This window comes from Bubalus bubalis, chromosome 20, assembly GCF_019923935.1.
Source record: "Bubalus bubalis isolate 160015118507 breed Murrah chromosome 20, NDDB_SH_1, whole genome shotgun sequence".
NCBI classification, from domain to species: Eukaryota; Metazoa; Chordata; class Mammalia; order Artiodactyla; family Bovidae; genus Bubalus; species Bubalus bubalis.
Window position 1 is genome coordinate 27317146 of NC_059176.1, and position 16187 is coordinate 27333332.

At 35.6% G+C, this 16187-nt stretch overlaps 1 protein-coding gene across 7 annotated transcripts in view; it reads right to left on the bottom strand.

The window, feature by feature from the left end:
* The window catches only part of AKAP6 (A-kinase anchoring protein 6), a 497045-nt gene that overhangs the window by 80007 nt on the left and 400851 nt on the right, over positions 1–16187 (bottom strand). For all 7 annotated transcript variants that reach the window (XM_044933227.2, XM_044933232.2, XM_044933229.2 and 4 more), the window contains 2 exons: positions 4425–4571; positions 1121–1345 (listed from right to left, as the gene is read on the bottom strand). In XM_044933227.2, coding sequence (XP_044789162.2) covers positions 1121–1345; positions 4425–4571 — 372 coding nt within the window. The remainder of the gene's footprint in view (positions 1–1120; positions 1346–4424; positions 4572–16187) is intronic.

The following is a 16187-nucleotide window of genomic DNA, read 5'->3' on the forward strand; positions in this document are numbered from 1 at the left end:
ATTTGCCTTGGCAAGAGACTTTTAACTTCAACTCAATGGCAGACAAGGAATTCAAGTAAAAAGCAATGTGTAGGTGTGTGATACAGATGGTTTACTGAGAAATACAGTGCCCTTACCCTGGACGGGGGCCTCCTCTTGGGTTATGCAGGTGAGAAAGGGGAGCCTGCCTGTCTGGCAAGGGAAGGTGAGCTACATGTGACTACATTCTTTGATATGTAGACTGCTCGAAGAGGGCAGGGCAGAAGGTATGAGATGAAGAAAACCTGGTCCTAGAAGGCTTTGAGAAGAACCACTTGCTTGGTCTCAAGAAGTTCTTTCCTTCTTGATTTCCCCCTTTCTCCTCTTTCAAACCTCTCAAGCCAGCAAATTCAGGTTTGCAACCCAAAAGCCTTAGGCTGACACCGGCCAGAGCCCAAATAATCACTGAATTTACGGGACGGTTCAAGTAGTACAGGCTAGTGTGGCCGGTAAGAGCCAGCATTTGAATTTTAAGCTGCTTTTGAATAGATATTGTGTAAAGCAGAGGAACAAACAAGGGGAACACTTCTTTGTGGACATACAACAAACACGCACACGGCTGTGTTGCTAAGGTTGACGTTTTTCTATGGAGGAAAATGCCTCTAATGTAGGAACCTCTTTTACTTTATTTCTTCCTTCCGTAAGTAGCTAATTCTTTCATATGTAAAAATTATATTTCCTTTTGTTAGCATTAATACTCTTCAATTAAATCACGTGCTTTTATTATATCAATTTCTAGAAGTATTTTTAGCCACATTATTTACAGAACATGTAGGTCTGCCTTTCAAAGTCCTTGGTAGTCTTGAGTGTCTGCTGGTCTGCTTTTAATTTATCAAAGCCCTCCTTCAATAGGCACTGCACAAAACCCACAAGCAGCAGAGATTTCCCCTACACAATGTGTATTTGATATGCTTAATGTTCATCTTTATAAACACACAGACGCTGGCATATAAGAAATGTGGAGGGTGTCTATAAATTCAAGGAAACATTTAAGTGCACAGTGATACATAGATACATGGGTATAATACTTTATGTACTTGATAAATATTTCATCCCTACCATAAAGAAAGCTTTTTATCAACTTTGATTGTTTTTTTATTACCTTAAAGTATTGCAGTTGTTTCTCAGCATTCATTGTTCCTTCCTTTTCTTGTCTCAGACAGGAATTGAAGATGAAAAGCTCTGTATCTCTCAGCCACCCTTTCAGTTCTTTGATCCTGACCTCCAGCTGCCTTACCAGGCTTCCGCTTTCAGGAGAGAGCAGGTCACGTGTACTCGACCCACTGTGGCCCGCCATTGTGTCCTGGACCTTCTCTCCTAGGGTTTTCTAATGCAGCAGATTAAAAACAAAAACACCAACAGAAAAAAAAAAAAAAACACTGATTAGCATAGGTACCAAATACATATCACAGTTTGGCTGGTGACAAGAGCCCACCTGGAAGGTATCTGCTGCACCCGCCATGTCACGACTGAGATTCAGTTCTGATGAGCTCATTGTTCCATTAAGAACTTGATTCTCAAGCCATGGGTGTTGTTCTGATTACCACTAGAGGCTTAAGAAGACCTCATTCAGTGATAATTTCCTCTAACAGAAAGGAGCTCTGACCCAAAAGTTCACCATGGTCACTGATAAAAATTCATTTGAATTCTCATGACAGGAGTTTACAGTAAAAATTCTCTGCCTAAAAATTTCAGGAGATAGAAGTTTGAGTTTAATCAATATGTTAAAGAGGCCAAGAGAAGATTGCACAAAAGAGAATGAAATTTCTTTTTTTGTTGTTTTGGGAAGTACAATTCCCCAAACCTTCTGATTCAGGGCTGTGAAGAAGGGGCAACCTCCTTGGTGCTAGTTGTGGATTTTACCTGCCCTGGAAATCATTCAACCTTTCAATTCTTCCCGCTTTGCATTTGTGGATGCTAGAATTTCTAAAATAAGTGTTAAAATGAGTCCCAATCCACTATGCTAGAACTCTGCTTAGATGAACCACTATGGCATGGAGTATAGTCAGAGAAGGCTTTTTTGCCTCTTTTTTTTTTTTTTTTTTTTTTTTTTGGTGAAAAACACTCTGTTTGGAGCATCAGAAAGAGTTAATCTATAAGGATGAATTAAACCTACAAATATCAGCTTTAAAATACAAATAAAATGAAGTCAACCAACATTCATCTGCTGTGTTGTGTTCTGTAAATAGTATCTTTAGGAGATCATAACAGAAAAATAGCCTTTCCTGGCAACACCCTTGTATTTTCATGGTGCAAATATTGATAATTTGAAGACCCTCAGTGGAATCCAGATTTAGCTATTGTTTTTATGCTGTAACAAAAGTAGCAGCAGGAGGTGAAATCAATGCCCTTGGAGGGTAGGGTCACAAAAAAGAATTTATTGCCACTTTTTTGTTCTGGAACAGTTTGCAATCATAAATTCTTCATAAACAGAATACTTCAGAGAATGGTCCGTCTTCATAAATATACGACAGAGGACATCAATTTCATTTAATTCACAATTTGTGTCAGCACAGCAGATGCCAATGCCTGCCTTGATAGGGTTGTTTAATATGCAATTGAGACAGAGTAATATGCAGCACAGGGGACAAAATTTCACAGATTAAACTGTACGCACCACTGACATTTCATTCTAATGTATTTCCATTCCACACTGTTCACCTTAGATGAAAGTAATATTAAAAACCATATCCCTCTATTTTACCATTGTTAGAAGTTAAAATCCTTGTCTTTAAAATTTTTTTCATGCCAATTAAAATGTAATCATGCCAATTAAAGCTGTATGCCTGGTGGTGGTAGTGTGGCACAGGTTTTGTTAAAATTTTCCTTCCACCCTTCTCTCCCCAGAAATCATAAAAACACTCAGCATATTGCATTCAAACGATATTTCTGTCAAAATGGCAACCATTTTAAAGGTATTTGGCTCATAAAGGATAGCGAAACATTCTGGTTCTTTTTAAAATATTATCTTGGTTTAAAGTTTTTGTTTAGGGAGCTATATATATGACATACTTCAAACAATTTTCCAAAAAGATTATTATTAATTATTTATCAAGTTAGAAACAGATATGTGAAAATATAGCACAGACAAACCATCACTTTATCTACTGAGCAAATAAAGTTGCTGCTCTCATCATTTAGTAAACAGTCTTTAAAATGTCAGACACTAACAACATTTCTCCTGAATGGGATCAATGAATTCTATAGAATTTAGTAGGTTCAGATCTAAATCACCATGTAATAAAATGAAAGCCATTAATAATAATTGAAAAGTAATGTAACAATAGGTCAGAATAAAAACTTTTAATGTTTTAAGTTACTTTGTACAAGTGCAGAGTGTGGTGAATTTAGATGAGAGAGCAAGGATTTCTACTTGCAGTTTTTTAAGCACCTAGATTAAGCATGGCATAAACTGAACATGGCATTCCTCCAAGTCATCAAGGTACATGGAGAGCTTTTTATTCAAAATATTTTTGGAGTATTATTCCTTTAAAAATTAAAAAAAAGAGTCAGGAAAGGGAAGGCATGCAAAATCATGCTCCATAACTGACACCACCCATACTTAGCTGTTAGAATTAATCATTTAAGTAATTGACAAATTTAGCTTACCCTTGATTTGAAGTGAAGGCAATTTAAGAGAGAAGTTGATGAAAAAATCGAGTCTAACCTCTCTCTCTCAGCTGTCTTCCAACAAAAGGACAAAACTGTCCCCTGCACAGTGCCATCCTGGTCTCTGGGTAACAGAATCTCTATATTGCCTTTTTGCCAGATTCTTGCATCTCAGTGCTTGGCTGAGACCCAGCCCATCATGGCGTGAAATGAATTACATGAAACTTTTTTTTTTTGGCCTTTGTTAAAAGTGAGCTGGAAATTGAGGCACAAAACAGAGGCCAGTTTAATTCTGCAATTCAGATTTGGGTCAAATTTGCATCTTTGTTTTGGTGGCTTTAGTGTGACTTGAAAGCTGTAGGGACAACTCCACTTTTCATCTGAAGGGCACAGTAAATAGTTAAACAGTGGATGTCTCTAACATGTACCTTTGGAATAAATTCTATTAACATTCATTCAAGCATGACAGTCAGTGTATATCAGATATACTGTATTATAGTTGACTTGGTGCCTACCCATAATACATGGCATATTTTACTTACTTTTTTTATGTATTAAAGAACCAAAATTATTAAAAATCTGAAAGGAGACAAGCTCAGAGTAAAAAAAAAAAATCAACAGAGGAGGAAAAGCAGTGTTTTTCCCCCATAATAGCATGAATAGCTTGTTTGAAATGTAGGTAGTGAATTGAAAGAGAGAGATATTTGTGCCTCAAATTAGAAATCAGACAGATAGAGTACTTCACTACACAAAAAAATGTACACATAACCTACAAACAGTAATAAAAATGCAAATACCCCAAGCAGTTCCCATTTTTCATTAATTGAATCCACTTTTTCAAGGAGATCATTTGGTAGTAAAACGCCACCTTTCTTCAAAGCTTCAACCTTACTAAGCAGCTCCGTCTTTTTCAGGTCCCTGATGGACATTTCCACACTGTATCGCTAAAATGGGAAGAAAAAAAAGATTTCATTAGGGAAAGAGGTGTTCTTAGAAAATCTTTGAGCACAGAGTTAGTGAGGCTCATGGGTGTTAAAAGTTTTTGTTTCCAATAAAATTTATGGTGAGGCTAAACTAAGAACCTTGAGTCGTTGAGAAAAATGCTGAAAATGGTTATATATATATATATATATATATATATATATATATATATATTTCACACACACAAACATCCAAGGTATTCTATTTAGTTGAATAAGCTTTATGTCTTTCTAAAGTTTGTATACATATTTGATCTTGATCTTGAAATATTCCAAATGAAAATACCTGGTCTAGGGGGATTTAATATTACAATTAGTCTTGGTCAATATTTGCTCTGGAGTATTGCCCATTGCTCTTTTCTGCCCTCTAAGGGACCAGTCTCAGAGTGGTACAAATAAATTGATCTCTAAAAATTGTGTAATTTCTTCCTTATCCTATAAGTCCTCTGAATTCTTAGCTAATATTTTTTTTTTTCATTTATTTTTCACTTAAAAATTCTTGTGTAGGCTTGGAGAAGAGGTATATATAGAGAGAGGAAAAAAACACCTCTTTAAGAATGGTTCCAAATCTATGCTTCCTTATTGATTACTATAAAATGTCCCCAAACATCACAATCAATTACATAACTCTCATCCCCTGATATACATGGTTTTCTAACAAACTGTCAAGTGAGTGTCTCCTAAAAGATGTTTTGCAAGCGATAATGTAAGTGCTATTTAATGTGACAGTTACTATGGTGATTCTCTTCAAATAACTCTATCTTCATAGTTAGAAAGTCCTATATTATGGACAACTATAAATGACTGTGGATGTATTTTTTAAATGTGCACATAAAAACACTGCTGAACAGAAAAAAAAAACTAGGTTCTGGTTAAAGTATTAAACCTATGTTACCACTTTGGGACATTGCCAAATGTGTACTGACAATCCCTAAACTTCTTTCTTCAAGGCACGAAAGTTAGGTTACCAAGGTCCATTGTCCTAACTGAGCTCAAATGAGCACCTTATCAGATCTAATAAGAAAAGCTTTTGTCTGGGCAAGGTAGGAAATCAGCAGGTTCAAAACATCCCCAAGCACTTGGGTGACTTTATTCACCTGAGAACATGATATTTCATAAGATCCCCAACTAAAATACAATTAGAAGCAGCTTAAAGGAAAAGAAGGTATAAAATCCTTGTTTTAGTTAATAGGCCCTCAGCATTTTCCTGCATATGTTTGATTACTTTTAGCTTCATATTTTAATCTTTCATTTACACTAAACATGCACATCATTTGTATTATGTAAACTTCTCCAAATGTTAGTCATTTGTGGATCACAGAACAAAATGTTTTAAATGAAGTGATTTAAAGCATTTGATAGTATTAATGAATGTTGATCAGGGAGTCAGAGTATCCAAAATTACATGAATATGTATAATGAAAAGAATCAAGGGTTGCTTTAGAGTTCTTTCAGAATTTGGCCTGTGAAACATGGGAGTTCTGAATTCATTTTCTAATGGCAGGCAATTACCATGACCACATTACTCCAACAGTTATAAAACACACTGTCTGCTCGAGTCCTCTGGACTCAACACTCAACAAGTGTTCTGGAAACCTAACTGTTTATCAGAGCAATGACGGGAGGAAAGGGCAATCTGCTTTATGCAATCAGATTCCCAACTAAAGGTGATATTGCTGACAAAGGTTTACATAATTAATTTGGTAAGACTTCTTTGACATCATACTGGAGGAACGAGAATTTCAAGCAAGCAGAAGAATCCTATTCAAATCTTTCACTTATGCCATGTGCATTAATTGACAGAAGGAATTCTCCACCTGTGCTACCCAGGAGAGGCCTCGACCAGTTATCACTTTCACTTGTAACATGCTCACCCTCTCTCTTTACCCCAACTTTGAACAGCAACTACACAGCAGATCAGTCATGAAAGGCAACAGCTTAGATGTGTCCCACAAAAAAACACAGTCTTGTAATAAGAAATATATAAAAAGCAATTAATGTACTTTTAGATATAATAAATTAATTTTCTCTGTGAAATCTAGCACTGGTAGTCACTGCAACAGCTATTATAAAAAGTTACTACATTAAAAAAAAAAACAAAACTTTGTCTTCATGTACGCTCTCTTTGTCACCACATAACCTACTGTATAAACAGATTGATGAGAGAGAGGATTGATGGACAATGCCTTCAAACTATAAACGCTAAGAGAATCCAGCTAATTGTTAGGTTAAGTATTGGTATGTGCATGAGAGGTAACCGAATGTCACATAATTTAAGGTGAAAATGTTTATTTTAATTCTTGAAGCACGCTGAAGGTTGAATCTGATACAATTTAAGGCCTCAAGCTGTATATGTCATCATGCCAGAGGGTTATATTTTTGTTGATGTGAGTATGTTTTTGCTTTTCTCTCTTCAACTTTCTCAGAAGCATTAGACAGGGACAATCAACTGCCAGCTCTATCTAGTTCTTGGTCATTCTATCAAGTAGGACTACTTTAGTCTGTGGTGAGAAAATAATTTAATCTTCATATTCATTCCGTCCACAGCAGTAAGTGAGCAGAGGCTGCGCCATTGTGTCCTATAGTCTAGGGACGTTATGATACAGACTACTCTTCCAATAGTCAGAAATGAGATTAACAAAGTTAAAGTCAGATGGCTTTTCTTGAGTGCTAAGGTAAATAAGCATCCAGTATTTAATTTCCCCACAGCACCTGCTGTGGGCCTCTCTGTCTAGTCAAAAATAAAATATACCCTATTGAAAGGGCATATTTACATTATTAAGTGTATTTGCTTGGCCAATTCAATTTTGACTAATGAAGCCTCCTAATAGATCTGTGAATGACCTAAATTAAAGACACAGGCCACTCCTATCCTAAATGCCACTCTTGTGTGTGTATAGAGATATATAAAGAAAACTTCAAAGCAGTTAAATATAACCACAAACACTAGCTTATTTTAAAAACTAAGAATTAAAGAAGTTTTTGGAAAATTCTTATTCAATGCTTACTTTTTAAAAGCACAAATACTAAAATTGAATTATAAAATGAAGTTAGCCAAAACAGGATTTCTGAAGTAAATATAATTAGAAATGCATGAAGACTTGATTGAGACAACTTTTTTGACAGTTATGCTAAAGGCTTTTTTTCCCTCCTAAAACCTTTTTTTTTCCCCCCCTTTTTTTTTTTTTGTTAAAAATCACACCGAAAATTCTGCCCAAATGGAGACTGGAACAATGCCTTGAAACAGTGTTAATTGTCACCATGGAAACCAGAAGAATAAGCCATTTTGAAACTGGTATAGAAGGCACACATTGAGCAACTCAAGCATTTTTCTGCCTCCCTCAATGTTAAAGAACAAGATGCCTTGTCACTGTGAGGTCAGAGAAAGAAAGCATCATGAAAGGGATGTCGATGCTCACTGTCTAGTAAATAAAAAAATAAAAAATAAACTACATACAGCTAATGCTACAAGACTCTACCCAGTGAATCTTTTTGAAATAGAAAGATCATCAAAAGATGGCCAGGACTGGGGGATGGATTCCACCTAAGCAAAACTTCAGGGCTATATTATGTGAACCTTGCCCTCAAAGCTCCCTGGGAATTCTGCTGTTGTAATAAAACTTCAGAAGAGGAAAGAAAAAAGGCAGCATGATGGAATTCAAAATAATGCTCTAAAAGCACACAGAGAGATTAAGACATCCATTGTAAGACTTTTGTATGGTGCTTCTGTTGGTTATGCTGAAAAGAGACCAGACATTGCTGAGCGGAGAGTGAAGTTTTGGCTATGAGAAACACAAGAATTAAACCAAAGAATTTTCTTGATTATTAGAATAGGGCTGTCAGATTCTGTCTCCAGGGTTTGCGTATTTACATCTTATACTGTATTTTAACTAGGCTTCATGTGATTTTATATGAGGAAGAGTAAAAGCAAGGATAAAATGATCTAGTTATTAGAATAACAGTATGACTATCTTTCCCAGTGCAAAGTAATACCGTAAATACCTGTATATCCAGCATATATGCCTTTTCCATAAAGACATGACAGACAAAGAAAATACACTGAGAAAAGAAAATATACTATAGTCTATCAACAAGAAAGCTTATGCTAGGAACACACCAAAACACCAAACCACAGGCAAAATTGTTTATGAAAATATGTTTTTTGCACAAAAGTGCAGGGATGTGTCCATCTATGACTCCCATATTGTGTTTTCGGGCTAGTGTTTGCCCTCCTCATCCGAGGCTTCATGGTGGCCCCTCAGCAAGTCCATGCCTAATGCCATTCAGTGGTGAACAAAGAGTCTTTTTATATGAAAGTCCAGGGTCCACAGCTCAGCTGTACAGGCCGAGTGCAGGAATCTGCTAAAGGCCAGTGTCCCCTCTGCAGCAATGCTTGCGCTGCCCCCTTTTTCGGAACACCAGCATCCAGCATCTCAGGACGCATGTGATGTTTCACATGGAGCCACTATCACCAGCACTTAGCAAAGATGTTCAAAACTGAAGAAGAGAGTTCAAGCCCAAGACAAATAATGGTCTTTATTTCTTGCAAACTCCTTGTATTTTACCATTAGCAATTTATGGCGAATAATTGCACAGAGAAATTATAAAGACTCCTACAATTGTCCTTGTAAATTAATAATAGGCTTTCTTGATTGGGATAAATCTGCTGCTGAGCCTTTGGAAAAATTAAAAAGTGCAATGTCATTTAAAATTGCCAGAACTCGCACAGCAAATTACATCTGAGGTTAAGAATTGAGTTTTCCCCCCTCTTCTAGCTTATTCCATTTGCATGATCTGGAAATCACATTACATTGGCCATGTATTGTTAATTGGACATAGATTGCATTATCTTTAATATAAATCAAAGTACAAATATTAAAATGAATTGCAAATTCCCTAATAGAAGATCATAAAACAATCTTTTTTAAAGTATCTCCCATTAATAATTTAATTCCAATTATATCACTCAGAAAACTTAAGTAGGAAACCTGGCAACTTATTTCTCCAATCATTCCTTTTACATAACAAATACCTAAGCTTTTTCTAATAAATAGTCAAGAGCAAAATTCCCTGTTAGAGAACAAAAATAAAACCACCATAACTGAAAACTTTTTAGTACCGATTTTAAGTAAAATACTGCATAAGAATACCAAGTCTGTCTCTCTTGTCCCTTCCCTAAGGAGGAGAGAAAAAAGTCTTCCACAAAAAAGGTTTACTAAGTTTAACAACTACTGTAATCATACTCTGAAATTATAAAATTTATTATTCTTCTATTTATTTCTTAAAAGGTTCTCTAGCCCCTTAGCTTTTTCTATAAACTTGATATCTTTCTGAAGCCTTTGCATGGCCTTTAATGAGTTTATATTAAATATTTAATACTGTTTAGGGCATATCCACTACTACCAAAAACAGTTATATTCCCAGCAGTCCCACTGTTTCAGGCAGAGGACTTGATTGATCCTCCTAGCCTGAATTGAGTAGAATGAAAAGAAGCAGTTGGAAAATAGCTGCAATCATTTAATGCAGATGACCTCTGACAGCCTCGCAGCTCTTCTATCTGAACAGAAATTTGCATGGGGTCTCTGTGCAGAGGAACAATGTAACCTAAATGGTAGACAATCTTTATTCTAATGAAGTGGGTGTCAAGGTCAATGTAAAACTGCAATGATAAATGGTGCACCACTAGGCAAGAGAAGTTGCATAGGCATTGTAGTGCTTTCACATTAATTGAAGACTGAAATGCACTGCGTGAAAAGCACAAGCCTCTCTTTTCACCATAATGTGTTAATGCGCCAATGCCAAAATGATTTCTTCAAGATGTTTGCCTGCTGACGTGTATCTTATTGCAAAAATAACGTAAATATGAAATTATGACACAAAATGGAGATTTTTAGAATTTAGCTTTTTCCCTGATTACAACTATAAAATTCTAAATATTAATAAAAGCCCCCAAACAACATCCTGACACCTAATGTAATTCCTTTGATCCCCTTCCTTTTCTTTTTCTATTTAGACCTGTCTTTAATTAGCTTCAACCAGCAACCTTTTATGGTTCAACCAGAACCCGTCGATGCGTATGTTCATACTGAGCTAAGTTTAAAACAGGACTTAGGAGAGGAGAATCATTCAAATACATATTTTCCCCCTCTCACTTCTAAGTTTTCTGCTTGGCCTGCAGTTAAGATCTTCAGGTATTGTTTGTCCTGAATAAAAATGTAATAAAAGCCTGTGATTTGCAAAAGAAAATAACTATTTTCTAGTGTGAGAACTAGAGAACTATAATCTGGTTGTTGGACATTGCCAAAATGACGATACAGCAATAACTACACCATTTCTTCAGTTGGTCTAGCAATTTTGTGGCAGTCAATATTTTTCTTTATATGAAAATAAGGACAGTAGGCTGCTTTTAAGAAATCCTGATCTATTTAAGCCTGTGAAGGGGACATTGTTTGCTAATACACTCATTAGCAACCAAGCATTTTCAGTTCATCAATTAAACAGGAAATGGAGTTGCACCATTAGTCACAATTTGCTAAAATACTGATAAGAGCATATTGCTAACCATTTGAGAAACATTTCCAGGCTCAACCTGTAATATGTTATAAACTGGATGCATTTTTATGGTTGACAGTCTTTTCTGATTCTGGTAGACCCAGTGAAATGTCAGCCACATTTCACAACACCAAGCTTCCTGCTGCAAATAGATCTTAATAATGAAATTATAGTTATACTAGTCAAGAATGGTCTATAGGTCTTTCAGTCTGCCGTCTTGGTGAGTAGAAGGCTTCTGGTCTGATTTACTATAAAATAAATGATATTGCTAGTTTGTAAGTCTGATGTAAAAACAAACTGTCTCAAATAGAAATCAACATTCCTGAAATGGTAATTCAGGGGGAAAAAATCTTAACATGAAGGAGGATAGTGAAAAAGGAAAAAAGTTACTGATGAAACTGTTTAAAAAACTGTACAGCTTCATCTGTGTGTGATTTGTCAGGTCTGAAGCTTTGACGTGCCCAAGGGGCAGACCCCAGCGGGGAGTAGGCTGCCGAGCTAAATAGCTGTGAAAGAAGTCTTAATGTAGGATGGAATTCAAACTAACCTTGACATGACCTCGGGAAAAATATGCAAAAAGTAAAATGAATGCACTCTGCAAGATACATCCTAATTTTGTGGTGGAGCTGGTTAGTTTTACAAACATAACTGAGACTTTAAAAGAAAAATAGAGAGCTAGTAAAAGGGGAAAACTTTGGAATTCGGGCAAAAAAAAAAAAAAAAAGATGTAAGCAGGCATGATGTGCTACGGTGAAGGCATGTGAACCATTTGGAAAGAATCCAAATAAAAACCCACACTGAACAATATTGTTGTCAGCCTGTCTATTCAGGAAAATTGTTTTTTTTAGGTTGAATATAAATGACACAAAGCCAAGATTACATCATTGCATTACAAAGTCTGTTGTGGCTTTTAGCTGAACAAGCCCCATGGATCTATTGGTTTAGGACAGTAATTCAGTAAGGAGGTTTTAATGTGTTATTTTTCCCCCAGTGTCAATAAAAAATAGAAGAATTTAAGAAAGAAATATTGTAAGTGCTCTCTAGTCTCTTCCTTGTTTGTAATCTGTATTTGATAAGCCAAACTCAAATATTAGTTGATGCACTGAGTCTTGATTTTGACTTTATTATAAATTTTGCCTGTTTTGAAATGTTCAGCTTAAGGAGGAAGGCATTTTTTCTAGCTCCTCAGCTAAGAACTGGCTAACTCATTGGATATATGGAAATTTTAATTGAGTGTCAACTTGTGTAGAAATTCAATCCTATTACCTTCTCAATGTAATTTTGTAGCAATACCAGTTATTTACTACACTACTAACCCGATTTTAAACATAATTAAATTGCTAAGAACATACACCCCAAATCTAATGACTTAAATCCCTACAGCAAGGATGTGAATTCCTGGATCAAGTATATATGCTTCTATTAGATTTTTATAAGCATAAAGCGAGCAGGAGGATGCAATCATTTAGAAGTACAGAAGTACAAGGACTTTTGCTAAGAACCTGTTGAACATTTATTTGTAAAGATCACTACTTAATGGATATGTCATGCCATGGGGTCATTTTTTGGTTAGTCTTATTCAATATTTTTATTAGTGAACATATATAATAACATTTGCATATGGCATGTTGATTAGATTGCCAAATTATACTAATCTCATTGGTCAATAAAGAATAATAAATATTTTAGCTCTGATATCATAAACTCAAGTACCTACAGGTAGTAGTAAACTGGCTTCCTAGTGGAATGATTTCCCTGGTGTAAATACTCGCATCATAGTAGATTCCAAGCTACCAATGGTTGCTACTGCTGGCAAGATTCCTTAATATTTAACAATCAGCTCTCACAAGTCAGAACTAACCAGATCCAGCACCCCACTTCCTGGCTCTAATGTAAAGAATGTGAGTATAGATAAGTTATCTTCTATCTTTCATACTCTAACTATTGCTAGGGTCACAGAAAAGAAGAACTATTTTCTCTACTAAAAGAAAATGAATAAATGTGATAATTACTAACATTCAGTTCCAGTCAAGGGGAAACAAGAGGAAGTGGTGTGGATTTTATGGAGGATAGAAGAGCACAAGTTTCTCTACTCAATTCTGTTCCTATGTGAGATATAGCTTCAATATGGCTTCTGTATGGTTAGGTACTCATCTGAAGAGAAGACAGAATATATAGTTTTATATGAAAATTATCATTTTTATATGTTGAATTAAACTTTTTAACATTGTCCAGGCCAATCTATGTCTCTAGTTGGATCTGAATTTGCAAGCAAGTACTTCTAAATGTCTCTTTTAGATGAGATATCTGAATTTGCAAGCAAGTACTTCTAAATGTCTCTTTTAGATAAGATATTAGACCCAAAGGGAACATAACATGCTGGCATCATAGATGAAATCTAAGAAGGAGATAGGACAAGTATTAAGTCAGACAGAATTAGTTAATAACCATCCCTTCCTCCCACCAAAAAAATAAAAATATAGAAACTGCGCAAAGAATGGAGGTGACTCGGCTTCAATTGTCTTTAGGTTCAAGGAATCAACAGACAGAGTGGAAGGAATATAAAAAGAATGAAATATGATTTGAGACTAGATTGAGACAAGCACAGGGTCAAAAAAAAAAAAAAAAAGGTAGCAGATAGATCCGTTTAACTGTGGTTTTACTAGGCCCAAACCTGCAGTCCTTCTTCTCATTGGTTCCATGTTCCAAGAGGGACCTAAGCAATGTATTAAATATCTAAAGAAGAGCACTTAAGGAAGTTCCAGAAAAGAAGCAACACTCCTCCAGGGAGCAAGCTGTTGAAGAAGCTGGAGATATTCAGCGGAGAGATAAATAAGAGTTGAAGATGACAGAAGAAATGGAAGAACATGTTAGCAAGTGTGGAATAGTAAGAGTACTAAACAGAAAACATTAGTTTCATCTGACCTCGGAGGTCAGGCCTGGAATCAAAGACTGAAGCACAAGAACTAAAGCTTGGGCGATAGTGAGTTCTCACTCACCAGAATTATTCAAGCAGAGACCAGAAGTCTACCTGGTTGGGATATTTTATTGGATAATGAAGCATTGGTTGTGGATTGGCCTAGAAGATAGTCTAAAATTCCTCTCTATTTCAGAAAGTTGAGCTTTTGGGGCCCACATTTACCAGATCAGCCATAACAATCACATTATTATGTGTAGAAGAAGTGCCAAGACTGAAAAACACCAAGTTGAGGAGCAAGCTGTCACTTGCCGGAAAGAGACTCAGATATAAGATCCTCATGCAGAGAAACCCAGGAGAACAGTGGGGCAAAGATACAACTACATAAAACATAAGCTATTAATCTAAGCTCAAATATAGAGAACAAAAAGAAAAGCAAAGTTGGCTGAAAAATCTTCAAACCGTCTTCCTACTTTAGAGGCATATTTGGTGGATTTAAGGAAATTTAAGGAACCTTTTGGATCCTTTTTTTTTTAAACTAAATATTTTATAGGAATATTGAGTTTAATAGGAAACTTCTACTATCCAATTTATGCAGTTAGATCTGTATTTCAACAAGTCCTTCCTCTAGATTTTTTTTTAAAACACAAACTTCACAAATGCCACCCTCAAAAATTTCCTTCCATTGATATATATCAGAACTTTCTCTAACAGATATCTAAGAAACGTGTTACATACAACCCATGCTGCCAGCGGCATGGGCATAATGGTAATTTCTCCTCCATGCTATGAAACTTCATGGTTGTGCTGTATTATGTCGAAAATCTGCACATCTCAATGGGTTTTCCGTGCATTCCAATGCACTTCAGTGATGATGTGGATCATTGCCATAATACATCATGACTGTTCTAATTACGGTTTCATTATGATATACCCTATCAGGGCTGTCGTAATGTCATGTCAGCACATAGTAAGAATAGTTATGCAATTATGTAATATCTGTTAGAGTATGCAGTGTAAGATGGGAAAAAAAAGACACAAAAAGCAGCAATTAATGTAATGAAACTCAGTTTTCTCCTTTAAAAAAGTTTCCAATTTAAAAGTACTTCCTTTGTTTCTCATCTCCCAACCTAAACAAACGCTTTCAAATACATCTGTTTTTATTTAATTGGATACTGCTATATAGTTTAATAGACTTGTTTTTTAATAAAGCAAAATAAGAAGAGGGAAGTCCTTGACTTCAAGCTGTTCTCTGTATGTCACAAAAGAGTATGATTCACCTAATATACGCGACAAGAAGTCCAGTAAAAATTTAGGCACTGAGGTTTACTATTATGCAAACGTCAATGTCACATTCTTCTATTTCTCTTCATCTCTTGTGTGGACATAGAATTTCTTGCCTTACCTCCTAAACCTCAACTGATCAGCTCTGTCTTAAAAAACAAACTATGATAATGAAATGAGATAAAATAATAACATCCATATTTACCTCTCTAAATTATGACCATATAGTCACCTGCCTTTAGTTTAGTAGCCAAAATACACCCAAATATCTACAAAAATAGAAATCTTGTCATTTGTCTTATAAATTTGAAGAATAAACTCTCAAAGGACGAGGGCATGCCTTTTTTGGTCGCCCACGGAGTACCTTGAATATATGAGGCCTTCAGGAAGCCCTGAGTCAATGAATAGTTTTTCAAACTAAGTGATACATGAACTGCTTTTTGTTGTTTTAATATACAATCATGGGAGAATTTATATCTCAAAGCTATGCCATATCTTTATAGCTGAATTACAGGCCTGTTCACTGCATTCATAATAGAAATGCTGACGAAGCCTAAACCATGGATGTGTACGGTTGTGCAGCAGCAGTCATTTCAAATATAGATATATTTTTAGCATTAGGAGCGACCAAGTTTGTTTAAATATGGACTTTTTTTTTTTACAATTGCAAGTAATGTTAATAGCACACTGTAAATGTTAAGGCTAAGTGTGCAATGTCAAAATAGATTGAATCTCTCTGAAAATTGGAAATTCAGGCTTTTCAAACGTAATCCAGATGTTTGGCTTTTATTCAGATTTCAAGAAAGAGGGAACTAATATGATATAAA